The following is a 20,457-nucleotide window of genomic DNA, read 5'->3' on the forward strand; positions in this document are numbered from 1 at the left end:
TCCTCATAAACTGAGCAATCTGACAGATTTTGTCCAATATGTTCAGCTGAGCTCTTGAGATGAATTCCCCATCCACTCAGAGAGTGTGTGTGGTCTGGAGAAGCTCAGCTTTTTAATGCCATTGTTCTCATCTTTCTCTTTATCTGTAGCACTTGATTAGATTGACCCTCCCTTTGTTCCTCACTGCTCTTTTTTTACCTTAATGGCTTCCTCAGAGCTGCAAGTGCACATCAAACAACTCTGTAGCTGCAGGAGGAAGTAAAATCGGTACAAAGAACTGCCACTGAAAGTGTCTGCATGCCCAAGTCACTCGGTGTGTCCTGAAATCGCGTACTGTCTGAATAGGTACTACATTTGAATTTGAACTTACTTTGAGACCGTTAAAAAAGTATATGAATGTGGGTAGTATGTAATCCGAACGTACTACATCCGCCATGTTGTCATTATCACATGACCTACCAGCGTCAGTTATGTCGCTTCACCTCCATTCATAAATCCTCTCCCATGGCCTCATGGGATAGTAAAATGTCCATCGAATGCGCACTTCAGAATCTCACCGGAAGTAGTAGGTCATTCGGGGACTTTTCGCCTATTTTTTTTCACCTATTTTTATACTTCTCTGTTGTCATACTGTCCAAGTGTTTACACATTTACACAAAACTGTTTTCAACTAAATCTCTGTATGCATTTTTGGCTGTTCATTCACATGACAATGGCGTTTTGGGGGCCTGAAAACGCAAACTTTTGAAAACAGGTTTGAAAGTGCAAACGATACCGTTATCGTCTCTGTATAAACTACAAAAACGCAAATATGTGAAAACGGTTACATTATGCACATGCGTATTACATCGCCAACTACTGGCCTAGCAGCATAATACAGCGTTTTTAGTCGTTTTCGCGGATCTGTACGCAAAAAACACACATGAAAAACGTTTCCGTTTTTAGTGCATCATTGTCATGTAAACATACAATCAGTTTCGATGGGAAAATCTTTCCAGAAATTGGAATTGTTTTTAATAAAATTTTTTCTAACATTTCAAACAAATCTTACAGGGTCGTGATCCCAAGCTAAGTGCTGTTCATTAAGAGCCTATTTTGTGTTTATTGATATAATTTGACATGATTATGTTTGTCCTGCAGTTTGAGGCGGAGTACCGAAGGTTTGCCCTGAAGAAGAAGGGAGCTGGGGGCTTCCAGGAATTCTACCAACTGCTTCAGACAATTCACCGAATCCCCGGAGTGGACGTGCTGCTGGGATATGCCGACATCCACGGAGATCTTCTTCCAATTAACAATGATGACAACTTCCACAAAGCACTGTCCTCCGCCAATCCGCTGCTTCGAATTATCATTCAAAGGAGAGGTGAGTCGCTAAACTTTATGTACATTGCATGAGGTCATTGGTTGATATTGTTTTGAAGCTTAAAGGTGAAGTGTGTCAGTTCTCCAAACAGAATTGAAATCGGTTTGTTTGGTTGATCATAACAAGATTGGCTAAACCAATCGTGTCAGTTTGGGGCGGGGCAGTGAACCTGAACCAATGAACAGTTTGTGTGTAAGAGAGAGTTAGACATTAAATTTTTATATCTTTTTTGCTGTCATATGTTGTTACCCATATTTGACTCCAGAGGGAATAAAAAGTAATTCCAGCAGTGTAATGTTGTGCATAAGGGTACAGTTATGGGCTATGATGAGATGTTATGATGGGTGGGCGTCAGCGTTAGATGGTGCCAGTCGGGGCCCATCTCGGTTTCATGGCTGCGATGGCACTGCGCCAGCCCCGAGGTGCTGAGTCTGATAGCGGTGCGGAGGAGTGATGAGCCCACACCCTCATCTCTCACTCTCTCTCTCTTTCTTTCCTGTCCCTCCTTGTCTATATTCTCTTCCTGTCATCTTCATAACCCTCTTGCTCTCCCTCCCGTTTCTTCATCACTCTAAATGCCTCAATGAGTTTTATTAAATTTGAACCGCTGCAATGAGGAAATGTTTCTCTAATTCTATTAGGAATGTTTTCCCGATGTCAAATCATCCTTCCTTTATTCCATTGTTCTGTTTGTTTACGCCACTCTTTCTAATCCACTGTGAAAGAAACTGAGCACCATTGTTCCTGGTTTTAAAAGACTCAAAAAGGAACTATTTAATTTAGCAAAGGGATTAAATCAGATTAATGAATCTAAAATTGCATGTTAGTTATGTGAAAATTGTATTATTTGAACATCAAGTTTCAACTAGCTCTTACAGCTATGGATGATGGGTATAGGGCCAGATTGAATCTGCAGGCTTTTTTTTTTTTTGCATTTTCTGAACTGATTTTAAGGGAAATATGTGGAGTTATGAGGGTGTAAACATGGTAAAATGTGTTACACTGTAAACCTGAATAAGTTTGCAAAGCTCAAAAAATTTGAGGCCTCAATTTTTAAGTTCAAAGTTTTAAAGAAATTCAAAGTTTAAGTAAGCAGAACTGGCAGATTTTTATTTTGTAATCATATATTTTAAATGTTCTTTACTTGAAATATTTGAGTACACTAATTCATACATTTAAGTTAAAATTATCATATAACCTCAATGTAAACATTTTTATTAGTGTAAACTTAGCTAGCTATAACAAGCTAATTCAGAAAATGCTAACTTGCTAATTTCAGGAATATAAAGAATTTAACATACTTGTTCTCAAACCAAGCTGCATGCACCACTTGTTACCATGATGGTAACTCTCCAAAAACCACAGAAACTCTTCTAAATTAGCATAACAAAACATTAATCACTACTAAATCTCCCACTTAACATTAATCTTGCACAAAAGAAACATTATATAACATTTTAGCATTTACTCTCCCTTTCAAGTGCCATGGGCAAAGCATGCTGGGAAATAGAAAGTTTCAGTTAAACTTAAGTTTGTCTAAATTAAAAGAAATAAGTTCATAAAACTCAAAACAATTAAACCGTTCAGTTTACTTAAAATATGTCAGTTCTGTGAACTTGAAAGAAAAAGAAAGTGCTAAATACTCAGAAAAAGTTAATTTGACTGAACTAATTTGTTTAATTTAAATTTGTCCTACTCAAACCAATTAATTATTTTGAGCGTTAGGGTTTACAGTATTGGTCTAAAAGTACTATACTCTTATTTGTTAACTAAAATCATGAATCATATTACTCACGTGTGTGCGTGTGTGTGTGTGTGGAGGGTTGCCTCTTGTTTGACATGGCTAATGAGAAATCTGTACTGTGTGGTAAGACATAAAAGAGAGAGAAAGAAAATGTGGAAAGAAAGGATAAGGTGTTTACATCCTGCAGTGGTTTCCACCACTTTGGCTTCTGCAGCCTCTTATGAATGTGATTTGTGAGGGGAAAGAGACAGCAATAATAATCCTGTATTATGTAATCATAATTTGCATAACAGATAGACCTCATTATGTGTACATAGTGATAACTCCATATTTGTTCAGTTTTAAAACGACATGCCTTCATGCACACACTTGCATGATAAATCAGAGTCTGAGTTGTTGCTATTAATTGTTAATTGTTGTTAATTACACTAATACTACCTGTTTACTGTATACATATGGAGTTATATGCGTGATGTAATTTCCTGAGTATAAGAACAAATCATTAAAGTTGACATAACAACCAACCAAATATTTGCGGCTTGTCATTGCAAGCACAGGGATTATTGCCTTAGTTGATGTTTGAAACCACATGCATCAACCATGAAAACAGCCACCTCTGCAGCATTACAGTATGAGGAGGATAAACCTTTTGTAAGAAAATGATTTTTAGAAATTTCTAGAGATTTTATACTTTCTTCACTGAAGTAGATAGGAGCTTAACTTGTATACCTTTCACTACTTTTGAAAAGTTTGTCGTTGGTAATATTTTTAGTGTTATATGCTCACCAAGGCTGTAATTGTTTGATCAAAAATAAATAAAAAACAGTAATTTTCAGCTGCATTACTCCAGTCTTCAGTGTCACATTTCTTATTGTTATCAATGTTGAAACTATTTTGTGGAAACCATTTTTTTTTTTTTTTTTTTTTTAGGATTCTTTGTTTGGTGAATAGAAAGTTCACAGTGACAGCATTCATTTAAAATATAAATTTTTTGTAACATTATAAATGTCTTTACTGTCACTTTTAATCAGTTTAGCACACCTTTGTTGAATTAAAGTATTCATTTATTTCCAAAAAAGAAAAAAAACTTACTGATTCCAAACTTTTGAATGGTAGTGTAGCCTCCAAGATGGACTGACTTGCCTTAAAGTGACTTTAAACACACTGAGAAACAATGAGCACTGGCACTGCCATTGAAGAGATATATCTGTCTGAGCCAGTCATCACTCAGAGCCAGAAAGTCCATTAAAGTACCTTCAAGGCCATGCAACTACATTTGCCCTGGAAACTGCTCAGAAATATCAGTTTGCACCCTGTGCCAAAGTGACCAACAATTCAGCATCGCATCCTTTGTGACTGAGGAAAGGCAGTTCAACCAAAAATTCTGCAGTTGGATCATTAAGTTAGTGAGTTGAATTCTGATTTGAAAAGAATTATTCCAGTCTGTGAATAAATCATATTGTACAATTTATGAACTGGATCAACTGGTTTGTTGAAAACGTCTGAAACAAGAACAATACGTTAGCTTATCTGGTTCTTAAGTTTGAAGTTCACTGACTCAGTGATCTGGTTCTTGAGTTTAAGGTCGGCCTGGAATGAAAAATCATCCTATCAATTTTCTAAATGCATGTTATTGATCGTATTGTGAATGATTCATCCATGCATATGTTTATGTATTTATTTATTTTATTTATTTATTTATTTTTTATTTTGATTAAAATATCTTCTAGCCAAACAACAGACTTCTCTCAGGTCTGGATGTATGCTGGACTTCTTCAATCCTTTCGTCCACTTAAACTCTCAATCGACTGCAAATTTGCATTCAGATCTTCCTTCATCCAATCAACAACCAATGGAAAAAAACAAATCCCACACTACATTTATTTCTTTTTCAATAACAGATGTACATCAAAATACAAAAGAAAAGATCTTTCGCTTTTTCATTTGAACATTGAAAAGGAACATTATCAGTACACAACTTAATGTTGATCTTTTCCTCACACAAACTATCATAAAAGTTTGGAAAACTTGGAATATATCGAACGAGTCATGGACTGCATTTGTGGTGCATTTTTGTGGTTTCTTTGTCATTTTTGGAGCTCAACAGCTGTAGTGTGAACTCCCATTGTATAAAATAGAGCTGCATAAATATTCATAAATTCTCATTTTGAGCATATTGAGGGCATGACGGTAAGAAAATTTGACAGAATTTTCACATTTATGTTGGAACGATGTTATTTGAAGAACCTGCCACTGCCTCTCAGATCACATCTTGTTTATGCAGATAAGTGTTTCCCTGTTGTCCTCAGTCTTGTGTCTTGTGCTTGTTCATGCTGACAAGTTTGGTGATGAAATGCTCACTGTTTGCAGCTAAGAGTATTAGTAAATGCCTATTTTTCTATTTAAAGAGTAAGGCGGCTTTAGATTAGCCCCCCTTGTCCTTGTACCAGCTCTCTTCCCGGTACTCAAGAACCCTACTGCAGATTTCTGGTAGCCGGTCTTTCATTGCGGATCTGTTTAATCAAGCCCTATTTGAAAGGGGGGAGGAAAGCCACATTTCCAGAGAGGGCTTATCGCTGTGGCAGCCGGGAACAGTTTTGGGGGGGCTGTCAGGGGGCGATTACAGCTTCATCTGCTCCATGGAAGAAAAATCTGGGTTTTGAATTATGTTTGCTTTTAGTGTAACGGAGGCCAGCTAGTAAAAAGCTGTACGAGTAAACCTCACTCTTCTGGCCTCAAGAGGCACACTAGCAACTGACGCTAGAGGCTGCAGTCTTTAGTGTCCTTGTTAGCTCACCCGCCTCATGTGCCGAAGACGCTGGTTTGAATCCTGCTCGTAACGGTACAACCAGAGGGGTTACGTTGGTGCCATGATTGAGGTTTAGGGGGGTGAGTGTAATGGAGGCCAGCTTGTAAGAGCTGTGTGAGTAAACCTTACTCCCCCCTGTCCGCAAGAGGCACACCAGCAACTGACAGTTTGAATCCCATTTAGAGTGGTGCGAGTAGAACCGGAGGGGTTACATTGGTGCCATGACCCGGATGGGAGTGAGGTTTAGGGGGGTGAGTGTAACGGAGGCCAGCTAGTAAGAGCTGTGCGAGTAAATCTCACTCCCCTGGTCTCGAGGTACACTAGAGACTGACGGTTTGAATCCCACTCGGAGCGGTGCGAGTAGAACCACAGGGGTTACATTGGTGCCGTGACTCGGATGGGAGTGAGGTTTAGGGAGTGAGTGTGTAATGGAGGCCAGCTAATAAGAGCTGTGCAAGTAAACCTCACTCCCCTGGCCTCAAAAGGCGCACTAGAGACTGACAGTTTGAATCCCGCTCGGAGCGGTGCGAGTAGAACCGGAGGGGTTACATTGGTGCCATGACCTGGATGGGATTGAGGTTTAGGGGGGTGAGTGTAACGGAGGCCAGCTAGTAAGAGCTGTGCAAGTAAACCTCACTCCCCTGGCCTCAAAAGACACACTAGAGACTGACGGTTTGAATCCCGGTGCAAGTAGAACTGGAGGGGTTACACTAGCATTAATGTGGCTTGGTATGCTAGATTTGTGGAGTATCCACAATTCCCATTTACTGCTGTATTCATTGTTTTGATCATAAAGCTCGCTTTCACTCCTTCCACCTTAGTCTTTATTAATGTACCTATTTATTGCAGCTCTGACTCTCCTCAGATCAAGATAAAAGCATCTGGGTGACAAATGCTTACCTTACTTCCCTCTGATCAGTGTTAGCAGATAACACAAGTTCATTGTACTCCCTGGTGCTTCACATGAACTTCCCCTATAACTGTAACTGTGAGTTTATTCAATAGACTGTTGGATACTGATGTAATTTGATTGTGCAGTACATTTATTAAGGTATTTTAGCTCTTTACTGTAGGTTAATGTTCATATATGATGTCTGATGGTTAGTATGTTTGTGTCAGCAAAACAACAGGAATTAACAACTGGCAGGACATGTTCTTAGGAATGTGTTTTTAAATGCATCAGTGTGATGATGCCTGTGTATTTGAAAAGAAAATGCTGCCCTTCTGAAGAGCCACTGTACTGCTGAAAATTTAGATATCTGCAAATATAAATGGCTGTGTTTGATATATATGGCGTGGAATAGTTCACACAAAAACATAAATTCTCATCACTTGAATTTCATGAATTATTGTCATAATTGACAAAAAGCAAGATGACAAAGCATAGTACTTCATGAGATGCCAGGTTTGACATCAATGGTTCTTGCGACCAAATTTGAATTTGTTTACATAATTTTTCTGTTCATCAGAAGCATCAGAAGACTTATAGCTCACAAGTCATATGGACTACTTTTTTTTTTTTTGTCATTTTTGTAGCTTGACAGACCTGGTCACCATTTATTTTCACTGTACAGAAAAGAGGAGCTTTCACATGCTGCTAAACATTTTATATTTGACTTTACATAATTGTCTTGTCAATGTTTATAACAATCCCAGTAACACAATCAGTATAAACGCAGAAAACGAGAACAAACACAGCTGTTTTCAAGGTTTTCTGCTAACCATAAATGTAATGAACTGGTCGTGAATAGATTGATTGACACGAGGACGTGATGTATCCCGTGAACTGGTGGGATTATCAGAGGTCCCTAATCAGATCTCGACCCCATCCGCATATCTCTGACTGGGGCTTTTAGACTGAGACAGAGATTGATCTGGCTTTTAGTATGAGCTCATCCCACTGAGTGGTCATACACTCATTCATCCCAACAGATAATGGTGTTCCCTGAGCAGATGGGGACCAGTTACGCACAACCATGCAACTTTTGGGGGCCAATAGGGAGAAACACAAATTTTTATTGTAATAAATGATTTTATTTTGAATTCAGAGTAGGATATATAATTTCCCCTGTTATGAATCTGTCATGGTTTGATATGAGCCATGCTATCACTCTTGATATAAAATTTTTCTAATACTTTATCAAGGTTCACTGAACAGTGTGAAGGAAGTGTTTACCCTAAAGCCGTAAGTGATGAAGCATGTGAATGTGTAAACAGGTATGACATCCTTTTCCAGGCATTACTTTTTTTTTTTTTTAAGCAAGTAAATTAGTGAACTAGATGGATGATTATTATTATTATTATTAACAATGTCAATTTTTATATTATGTTTTTAAAATGTAAAAATTTTTTTTTTGTTGTTGTATTTATCTATTTATTTGAGGTGAGATGATTTGCAAATGTGTGTGTGTGTGTGTGTGTGTTTTCTTCTCAATTTTCTATAAAATTGTCCTGTGTTTTTTGAGCTCATCCAATATTGACATTTTAAACAACAACATCAAGGTTCTGGGTTCGATTCCCAGGAAACAAACAAACTGAAATATATATATTTAAGTTTCATGCCAACAAGCAAGTCTTATTATTTTTACTATTATTATGTATAATACATCTGGACTTGCAGTGTATATGTGAAGATGATACACTCTTTTCAAAGAAGTGGCAGACTTGACGCAGCAAGAGAAATCTCAAAGAAAAGATGAAGAACAGAAGTGTAACAAAGACTGGGTTTTTCAACTGTCGAAGCTCTCTAGGTTTTCTCTCCACGCTGAGAACACATGGCTAATAAGAAGATAGGCACTTCAAGAGAGACCCCAGAGCCTAGAGATGTTTTTTTGTTGGCTGTCACACCTCAAGAGTGCACAGAGGAGAATGTGTATTTGTGTGTGCGTGTGTGACTATATTGAATTCAAGTGAAACCCTGTGTCTTATTAGTAACTAACATTGCCTATAGGCAGAAACCCCATAGAAGCAAAATAACTTTCTGTATCCCCCTTTTCTCAAACATCTTGGTTGAATGAGTCGAGTGTGTGGCAGTGTGTCCTCAGCTAATAAGTGAGGAAGATCATATGTGGCAGGCAGGTGTAAATCCCATTGGCTGTATTGCCGGTTTTAGCGGGAAGTAGAAGAATGGGAAGGATATTTCCCCACATGCCCATTCTGTGCACAATGATCTGAGGATTCAGCAGCTGTTCTGCACCCTAGGGTGTGAGTGAATGTGTTCATGCCTGCACTTGTTTATGCTTAATGAGTATGCTATGTATAGTACACAGGGTTATCTGGATGGCATGTCGATGTAACATGCTCCTTCCATGCTGTTTTTGTTTTGACATCTTGGATGATATGGAAACATCCCAACAGTTACCATCAAAAATAATCCATTTGCACTGTGCTGCTTTGAAAGTGCTCCAAAAAAGATACATGAAAGAAAAGGAAAGAAAAGAAAAGAAAGAGAACAAGTGGAAAGAAAGATATTGTAACATGTTTAGTATTTTAACACTGTTTCATACTTATCACATTGTCTTTGTTTCCTGTTGTAAGGACATTTAAAGGAAGTTGACCCAAATGAAAGTTCTGTCATTTATTTTCGCACCCTCAAGTCGTTCCAAACCTCCATGTTGCTATTTTTTTTCCATGAAAAACAAAGGGAGAAATGTTGAATCTCTTTCCGTTCAAGGACAGTTCATTGTGACCAAAGCTGTCGAGCTTCAAATAGGTCAAAATAACACCATAAAAGGACCATAAAACTAGTCCAACTATTACAAATTGTGTGCTATATTACAAGTCTATAGGATAGCTTTATGTGAGGAACAGAAAGAAAATAAAAATGATCCATATAAATCATTAGCTATATTCAAAGTCTTCTGTGGTTTAGTGAGACAAGCTTTGTGAGGCTCAAATTTAAGTTATTTACTGATATACACTACCATTCAAAAAGTTTGGGGTCATTAAGGTTTTGTGTGTGTGTGTGTGTGTGTGTGTGTGTGTGTGTGTGTAAGAAATGAATACTTTTATTCACCAAGGATGCATTAAATTAATCAAAAGTGACAGTAAAGCCTTCTACATTGTTACAAAAAAAATCATCGGCTGCATATCTCACAAACAGATCACAATTTGATGAGGTAAAATTGTAAAAAGTTGCCGCCAACGCATATGTAAACAGTATACAGATGAGGCCATGTTCTGCTTTGTATTGAAAAGGAGAGCAAAGCTGAAACAACGCTGGAAGATAATCAAAAACTAAACCAAACTTTATTTTTATGACCAGTCATATATACTTTGTCTAATAGTCATCATATCTAGCATGAATAATAACAAAATAAATCAATACATTGCATCACTTTTTTTTTTCTGGAGTTTTCTTAGCAGTGTTGTAACATAAGAACCTCCAAACATGATCAAAAATTATGTTCTTCCAAATTTGAAAGGTTTTCTATCAATTTTTTTTGTAGAATTATTAAAAGTAAACCATTACTTTTAAGTATGGCATTTGAAATCACATGAAATCGGCTAATCATGATGACAAGAAATCGGTAGTCGGTATCGGCTGCAAAAATCCTGATCAGAGCATTCTAATTTCTGAAGGGTCATGTGACACTGAAGACTGGAGTAATGATGCTGAAAATATAGCTTTTGCCATCTCAGGAATAAATTACATTTTAAAATATATTCAAATAGAAAACAGTTATTTTAAAATTATAATAACATTTCACAAAGTTACTGTTTTTACTAATGTAGTAAAAATTATAACCCCAAAATTTTGAATGGTAGTGTACCTCCATGGCAGAGAACTATGGTAGATATCAAGACTTTCTTATAAGAATAATGACTTACATTTTGGTCAGTTTTTCCAAAGACAATAGATATAGAAAGATGGTTCACTCCTATTACTCATGAATGGGAGAAATTGCAGCACGCAAAATGGCGGAATACGTCCCGCCTTCTAAGTAAAAGTGCCAATCGCTGATTGATAGTCATTGTGTCACTGCAGCTGCCGTTAGAAGCTCCAGTTCCCACAGAAACCCAAGACTCTCACTTAGGACTGCACATGCGCATTGGCTCGTCTAGTCTGAAAAATATTTAAGGTATTTGAGCATAAGAAACGATGTTTATGGGACGGTTCATGTCAGATTTTGTTGCTTGTTTGAAATATGTTAATTGTGAGTTCGCCAAGCAGTTTTTGGATGCACGAAATAGTTGCTCGGAGGCGTTGCAAATATGGCCGCCGAGTGAACAGACTTTCTTTGAAAGGGACTTCGGTTTCTCCCACAAAGTTAGCATATAGTCTTATAGACCATTTTTTGGAAACTTTTTTTTCTCTTTTGGAGCTTGACAGTCCCATTCCCCATTCACTTTTATATTGAAAACAAGTCCAGGGTATTCTTCAGAAATTCCCCTGTTGTCTTCCACAGAAGAAAGAAACATGAGGAAGAGGAAGTATTTTGGGTGAACTAGTCCTTTTTAAGAACCAAATCTAAACTTTACTGAAGTTAAATTGCACATACATCCACGAGGTTATAAGTTTACATTTGTTTTTCAAGTGCACATCTGCTTTACTGTTACCCGACAGGTCAGTAGCCAGTACAGGTATGTTGCCAAGACAATCAAAGAGCAAATGAAAGAACAAAGGCAGGTCTGAGTTGGATTGACCAATCTGCTCCACAGGTGCACTATCACCGTGACAACCATACAAATGGACGATACTGAGTAGTGAAGAACAGAGTGCGAGAGACACACTAGGGAGATTCCGTGACAGAGATGACATTGCTTCCATTTTTAACTGCGTACTTGCCAAACTGGTTGTGGCTAATGTTAGACTGGTTTCTGATAGTGGCCTTTACGCACTACTTCCAGGATGACACACATATTGTTCTTATAGGTTTATTTATAGGTTTACTTTGTGAGACACTGTGCAAAATTGTTGACAGAAAGACTATTCTCAGAGAAATATGCATTATGTTAGAAAAAGCACAGAAATGTGATAAATATAGGTGTGTGTGTTCTGCGCTCGAGAGGGACGGTGCAAAATAAAAAGAATGCTTGCTCGACCTGCCAGCTGTTGACATGCGGATTATGGAGAGAATGCGTGCCGTTCATATAGTTCCTCTATAGTCAGCGGCGGAGCTGGGAATAGCTGTTTATCATTCTTTCCATTCAGCACAGCTTTTAGCAGTGCAAGCATCACCACATGAATGGTCCAGGAGAACATATGAGAAGAGAAGAGGATCTTTCTATGTCAGTGTTATCTCATAAACAGCAAAGGTTGGAAGGGAAAACTGTATTTCCTCATCACCTCAAGGAGGAAGTGAGCATAGGAAGTACTTGTTGTTTGATTGAGAGAACTTCATTTTACTATTCCATTTTTAAACTAAGTGGGAGAAGCAATGCAAAAGCATGTGAATTCAGGTGACAGCTATTTTAAATTTTAATAATATTACTGTTTTTACTTTATTTTTGGAACAAAAAAATGCATGAGACTTTCAAAATAAAAAAAAAATAAAATAAAAAAAATAATCATGTGTATACACAGTCAAACCAAAAATTATTCAGACATTTTTGATATATTTTTTCTAGTGGGTGCACGACACTATAGTTAATTTCTGTAAGTGAGGATAGCAAAAATAAAGTAAACTGTGACGTATTATACCCAAAAATTCTTCATACAGTGGACTACCAGTAAAATTGATAAAAATTTGGAACCAAAAATTATTCAGACACTTTGACCTGACCATGTTTTGCTTAAGTGTTATCTGACATAATTAAGATTATTTTTTTCTGACAGTTTAACTCTGAGATATTGTCATATTTTATTATCATTTTTTTTTAAACCATAGTGAATAAACTGTATTAATGAATGAAATGAAATGTTCAAGGTGTCTGAATAAATTTTGGTTTGACTGTGTGTGTGTGTGTATATATATATATATATATATATATATATATATATATATATATATATATATATATATATATATATATAATATAAAATTTTACATTATTATACTACCCAAATTAGCAAACTCACCTCTAAGGTCATTCCGGTATCTGCAGAGGCACTAAACCCATTACTAGAGAGGACTAAAATATAATGTTATGAAATATATTACATGTTAGATAACAGAATGAAAAGAAATTTATTACATGGGCATTTTTGTCACTTTCTATGGCATTTTTGCCCCGGGCCCTAGTTACATACCAGCAAAACAGAAGACTTGGAATGTAGCACATGAGTCATATAGATTACTTTTGGATACTTTCTGCCTAGCATTTCCTTTTTTGTTCCATGGAAGAAAAAAGTTTATATAAGTTTGAAAACAGATGAGGGTGAGTAAATGATGATATAATTTTTTGTAAATGATGACATAATTTTTTGGTGAACTATCCCTAGATGTGAGCTATTTGTGTGTTTATATATAAGCATTTGTGTGTGTGCGTCAGTATTAATCATTTGGGATTAGCAGCTATTTCTCATCAGCCTATGAAGTAATTTGAAAAAAATCGACCCCAAACTTTTGAAACATTAATTTGCCTCATAAATGGATTTGTGATGTTGTAACGCTTTGTGTTTCTCAGAGTGTGCTGAAATCAAATCTAACCGAGTGACTTATTATTTGTCTGTTACTTCATGAGATCAAAAACATATGATGAATGCACAAGTGTGGCTGTGTCTGTAAGTGGCTCAATGTTCAGTCCTAAGTTTGATCGGATCTTAAACTCTTATGCACGTGTGGCAGTGGGGATTGCCGTTGCCGTGGTGACCATATGGCTAAGGGTTAGTCTCCAGATGGTGGTAACAGAGGATGAGGTCAGACAGTTAGGACCATGCACACGTACAATTTGTGTGTGTGTGTGTGTGTGTGTGTGAGAGAGCAGTGAACTTCAGACAGCCACGCCCAAACAAAGCTAAAAGCACACCACTGAATGATGGGGTGGAAGTATATGGGACAGATGCAGAACTAGACAAACATCCTACATCAGACATTCACAGTAGGTGATAACATTTAAGCCTGTTTCACAGTGGTGAGCAGAGCCTATTAATTTCAGTACCCATATTAATAGGTCAGTATTCACACTGCCCACATAAACAGAACAATGCTGAGTAGCAGAAGCATTGGTACAAGCAGTGTTTTGTGTGTTGAATCTGTTTTTGTTTACTGTACTGTGTTGTACTTAGCAGAAAAGGTGTTAAAAATGCACTCTAAGCTTATTTATTAAGCAACGACTCACCTATTATTTTAAATATGACTTCTCACCTGAAAATATATTATATTTACAGCAGTAAAAGAGTTAAAAATCAAAATACTGATTTTTTTGTTGTTGTTGTTGTTGTTGTTTATAGCACAAATGGAAAGGGACCCTTCTCGGTCACTAGGCCATGAAGGTAATAAGATCTAGATCCATGTGAACACACCTGTGATGTGGTAGTGTCACCTGCCTTCCTCTAACAGCATCAGGTGTCTGGTCCTCTCTGCTCTCCAGCTGCTGCCCTGTTTTATTCATCTAGACAAGCTTGTCCACCTGTGCTTTGTACCTGCCTGCAGAGTACAAGAGACAACATTGTCCAGAATCCTGGCAAATGGACAGTGCTGAAGACCAGACCAAATTTAATTTAATATGTGTATATATATATAGGATTTATTATATTTATATATATTTACATTAAATCATAAATTATATATATTATATATATATATATATATATATATATTATTAATTTATGATTTAATCTAAATATATTATATGTCATCCAAGATGTTTATGTCTTTCTTTCTTCAGTCGAAAAGAAAACATTCCAGGATTATTCTCCATATAGTGGACTTCAACGGCTACTTTTATTTTAATTCTGTTGTGAACTAATCCTTTAATTATGATTTAATTAATTGACATATTATTTTGATTTAAAACGTTTAATCGATTGATAGCCCTACATATGCATTAAGATAAAAGTTCCTGTCTCTAACAGAATAACACGTTAAACTAATTTAATTCTGTTCATATTGTCATACATTGTCTCTCAGTGCAGGTCCAATATCACATCAACACCTCAAACACACAGCAGCCATTCTCTGCTGGTGAGAGACACTGGCTCCACATTCAGCATGATATATGACTCTGCTAATAACCTACCGACGTGCTATGTAGGGTCGCAGTCAATAAGCTGTCCAGCCTTGCCATAACACCACATTATTAGGTGTTAACGCTGGGTAAATAAGCTCCCCTTTACTAGCATAACACACTGCCCAGAGGTAGTATCAGTGAGTCAATACGCTATCCTGTTCTACAAAAATATACTTCACCAAGGAACTGGAGAGGAAATGATGATTCTGACATTAGTTTGAGAAGAATTGAGGTTTTGTTGAACAGTTCTTGACATGAATGTACTATTGATACCATATAGTGTATTGTCATGCACTCTTAATCTGGCATATTATTGAGACTGTTTAATGCAAACATACTCAATATAATGAACAAAGACTTAAACATAAAAGATACGTTTATGTGTCTGTAGTTAATATGTTTAACATATAATATGTTACTTTACTAGGACAGAAGTGTATTTAGATACTAAGTATCTGTCTTGTCTGCAGACGCAGATGTTTCTGTGTGGGGAAAGGCACAACCCTTCCCCAGTGCACTGTGTCTGAGGAAGTCTCTAAAGTCTCTCTGTATCTTTGTAATCCAGAGAGCAATGTTCACAAAGCTCTGCTCAGTCTGTGCCTGGAGGCCTCAGACACCTGGCAGGAGTTTTGATGTTTTATTGTATTTTTCAGGTGAGTCAGTGCTTGTGAAAAACTTGCAGTCTGGTGTTTGGGTTTTGGTTTATGCTTGCACCTTTCTATCCACTGTGGTTTAGACATGAGGTTTATGATAAATAAGACAAATACTTATTCTTTTTTTCCGGTATTCCGAAAGAGAAAAAATGTCTTTGTCTTCTGTCTAAATTGCACGTGGCTATCGGTAATACTAGCTGCTTTCTCCTTCAGACTAGCATAATCTGATAAATGTTTCAGTAATGCTGTTACTCTTGTCTGACTCAGAGCTGAACATGCATCACAATCTGAACCCAACTAAAACTATACATACAGTATCGCACTAATGCAAGGTTGCTGTGGAAAGAGGTTGATAAGTAGGGTCATTTGATTATCCGTATTGTGGTTATATTACTTTCAGGTTAAAAGGTTGTTTGAGGGGGCTTTCACACTGGACACATTTGCTGTGGTCTGAATCCGAGTGTGATTGGTAATCATCACCACTGTCATTCCTTACATGTGTTTTGTTGAACTAATGACATTGCCATTGGCTAAAATGCACACGCAGGTTATGTTAGTTCCAGAACAAGGAGTTCGGAGTTGCTTTCAGGGTGTGTTCACGCTTGTAGTTCAGTTCACTTGGTTTTATTGGTCCGGACCAAAAAAAAAAAATTAGTCCTGGTCCGTTTAGCTTTCACATTGGCATTTTAAACACAGAACCTAAAGATACCGAACCTAAAGGCATAGGGATACATTCACAACCTGATTGGTCGGCTTTTATGACGTATATTTTGCGACAAAACTTGTCAAACATCCAAAACAATGCTTTATGTGCGTAACTATATGATGGAGCTGAGAACTCGTGAAGAACTTATAAAATGTGTAAAGGAGTCAAAACAGCTGCAGGAATCCCTCCGTCACACACACAAATGAAGATCTGCTGTGAGGAGACGTGGTTCTGATGCCTGTACTGAACTATGATGGGCAACATTGTGACTATGATGAGAAAAAACAGGTATGCTTGAGCATTCTGTCCTTTGTGGGGTCGCATCTTATCACATCATGTCCTGTTTTTGGTCCATTTACATGTCTTTGGTCCGTGTTGCGTTCTTATTTAATTCACACTGCACCAGAGTTCATTTGGATGCGGACCGAGATGAACTTGTTTGGTGTGCATCAGGGTTCGGATGGTAGCGTTCACACTTATTCAAATGAACCTCACTAACAGAGCAATCGCACCAGGGTTTGTTTTAATCGAACCAAACATGCCAAGTGTGAACACACTCTCACATTCACAGGAATTGTGCTACAGTTCCAGTGCAAACAAACTCAGGGTGTGTTCACACTTGTAGTTCGGACCAAAAAAAGAAAATAATACATTTAGTCCTGGTTCGCTTAGCATTCACACTGTCATTTTTAACACAGAATCTAAAGATACAAAAAAACGCCCTTCTTTTATGACGTATATTTTGCAAACTTGTCGAACATCCAAAACAATGCGTTGTGTAAAGGAGTCAAAACAACGTCAGGAATCCCTCTTTCACAAACGCAAATGAAGATCTGCTGTGAGGAGATGTGGTTCTGATGCCTGTACCGAACTTTGATGGGCAACATCGCGACTATGATGAGAAAAAACAGGTATGCTTGAGCATTCTGTCCTTTGTAGGGTTGCATCTTGTGACATAATGTCCTGTTTTTGGTTCATTTAAATGTCTTTGGTCCGTGTTGCTTTCATATTTCATTCAAACCATACTAGAGTTCGTTTGGAAGCAGACCAAGACCCATCTTATCAACGGTCTCGGTCCACTTGTTTGGTGCTCTCCAGAGTTTGGATGGCAGCGTTCACATCTCAAATTAACCGCACTAATAGAGCATCAGGGTTCATTTTTATTGAACCATACATGCCAAGTGTGAACACACCCTCAGACCACCTACTACAGGTAGTTTCGGGTTCAGTACCCCGGGTCCGCATGACAGCTTTCACATTACCAGTTTTTCATGCTAACCGTGCCGTTTCAAACTAAACTGCCAGTGTGAAAGCACCCTGAGATGGTTACTAAGGGGAGCAAGTGGGTTTTCAGTGTTAGTCTCAATATATGGATGTCAAAGTTCCAGAATAAAATTAAAGATTTAGGATTTTAGTTGACAAAATAACAGCGAAAGATGGTTGTTCAGAGGTGGTTTAATTCCCTTTTGATGCTGTTATTGTAGTGATCCCAACTGTATTTGTGCTATATAAATGTCACTGCCTGGTACTATTTCTGCCTGTTTGTGGGAAAACAAGATTTTAAAATATTTAGGCCTAAATACCGTTTATTACAAAAATGTTACGTAATGGATGAACAAAAATTCGGTGTAGTCAGTTGCAAGCTCAGTAACAACTATGAACAATCCACTGATTGATTGAGTCTGATTCAAACAGCTTACTCGCATACAAGTTCAAGATCTTTTTGATTGTCTTATTAAAAAGAACTGGCTCATAAGAGTCATTTGTTCACAAATTGGACATCAACTAACTGCAGCTCACAAGATGATAACAGACTGAATATAAATGAATATGAATGCACCGACTTGTGCCGACTGTCTAGAATGCAAATTATTGTCACAAAGTCCACTTTTTTGTCACATTTGTGAACATTTTAGTCGCAGTCAGGAGCTTTGGACATATTGTTTGTGTGAGGATGTGTGTGTATATATATGGGAGAGAGATTGCTAACGGGATGGTGTCTCTTAATCATCCTTGAGAGCTTGATGCATTAGCTTCTGATCTCTTAAGTAAAGCATCACGTTGTTTCGTTAATTAGTAGTGTTTACAAGATTCCACAATTCACGGACCTAATGTACACGCACACGCACACACCCACACGAAAATTAGCACTTTAGCTATACGTCTTAACACATAATTCGCAGTTTGGAGGCAGGGCTGGGAGTTAGCGTGGTCTCCGCCTCCACATATTAACCTAGAGCATTGCTGGACCTGCTGTAGACCCTCAGGCTGGCCCATTATCCCCATCTCTGACCTGTCTGTCTGGCAGGATCCCTCTATGCCTCCCACTCACCCTCCCTGGGTACCTCATCTGCCTCTCTCGCTCTCCAGCCCGTGAGCAGGTTTAATAACAGAGGCTGTCCTGATCTCTGTGGGGGTCCAGACACCAGACTAATGTAGTGAGACAGGGATTGTTGTGCGTTGTGTGTTGCATACTATATAAGCTACATTCAGTCTTTACAAATACACCCACACACAAGCGGCCATGTGCAATGGACACAACTGTCTGGACTCAGGCAAAATATTTACACATTTATGCAGATTAAATATGAGGTCACACAAACACACATTATGGCTTGTGCATCTCTATTGTTTTTGCCTTCTGTAGTGTCTTGTCTTCTCCATATGAGCACAGGGGTCAGAGTTCACCACCCATCACCCTATCCACACGCAGGCCCCTGGGGCCTGATGGTAATTAATTAGATGCGAGCTGGTAATCTCTACTGTTTGTGGCTCTTAAGACAAACCTGGGCCTGTAGTCAAACAGACTAATTAATATAATCCCTATCATGTGATCTCCTCCTGAGGTGCATGCTGGGCCATTTCTTTCAGATGGAACAGATGGTTTGAAATGGTATTGAACCAAGCAACGTATTTTAAGTTGTTGGAGATTGTGAGGTGTGCATATATGTTTTTAATGTTCTACTAAGCTTTGTTCTGCTATCAAGCTAAACTTTGTACACTGTGCTTCGGATTATATGGCTTGTTGAGTGAGAAGAGATGTCCTATTTTTTTCTTAAGTGATTAGACTTATGATTTTCTTATGATTTCCTACAAAGGGCCCTAAGACTTTTTTTTTTTTTTTTACCAAAATGTCATTTGCCAGGTTTCAATCCACCAGTGTTACTGTTCACTATAATGCAAATTATTAAAAATTAAATTGAAATAAAGCTGAAATAAAATGTAAATAAACTTGAAAAACCTAAAAAGCCTTAGCAAATAATTGAAATAAAATGTTTAAGTACTAAAATTACTATTAAAATGTAAATAAAAAGAAATTAAAGCTAAATAGAATCATTTAAAAAATAAAAATGACGAAGGCAATTAACAAGTTTAAATTCAAAAATTAAATTAATTAAATTAAAACTGAAAATATAAAAATAAAAGCTAATTAAAAATATTAGCTCATAAGTATATAAATAATACAAAAATAACACTGCCATCCACACATTTTGGGATATTACATAAAAAATGCTGGATAGAAACACCAAGATACAAATAAAATTTCTAAACTGTACATAAAGGTATACACTCACTTAAGATGGATACAATTCCTAAGGAGACTTAGGCCGCTTTTCCACCATCGGGCCAAACTGTTCCCATTCCTTAACCTTTCCATTCCGTGCCGGCCCAGCTAGTACAGATATGGTTTCATTTTCCACTGTGGGACTGATAACGGAGCTCTTTGGAATGTAATACAAATGCATCACGGTAACGCAAGAGTTTACAGACGATATGAGATGTAAATAGCGACCACATTATGGGGGATGATCAGATATTTCTTTCAATTTTATTATTTACTTGTGCTTACGTTTGTATGGACACATATATACAGACATGCTGGTGAGCTCTTTTGACTTGGGCCAGTAAGTAACCACCTAGCAACCGTGTAGCAATGCGCTAACAACCACTCAGAACACCTTAGCAACTGCATAATAATGCCCTAGCAACCACTCAGAACACCCCGAAATCTTCGGTAAATGTAAAAATTTAGAATGTTTGCTATTAGGCTGTAGAGCTAAATGTGCA

The 20,457-nt window shown here is 37.5% G+C and overlaps 1 protein-coding gene across 1 annotated transcript in view; it reads left to right on the forward strand.

The window, feature by feature from the left end:
- The window catches only part of pard6a (par-6 family cell polarity regulator alpha), a 30,195-nt gene that overhangs the window by 3,602 nt on the left and 6,136 nt on the right, over positions 1 to 20,457 (forward strand). Inside the window, exon 2 of the mRNA XM_051870925.1 lies at positions 1,141 to 1,363. Coding sequence (XP_051726885.1) covers positions 1,141 to 1,363 — 223 coding nt within the window. The remainder of the gene's footprint in view (positions 1 to 1,140; positions 1,364 to 20,457) is intronic.

Source organism: Ctenopharyngodon idella, chromosome 18 (genome assembly GCF_019924925.1).
Source record: "Ctenopharyngodon idella isolate HZGC_01 chromosome 18, HZGC01, whole genome shotgun sequence".
NCBI classification, from domain to species: domain Eukaryota; kingdom Metazoa; phylum Chordata; class Actinopteri; order Cypriniformes; family Xenocyprididae; genus Ctenopharyngodon; species Ctenopharyngodon idella.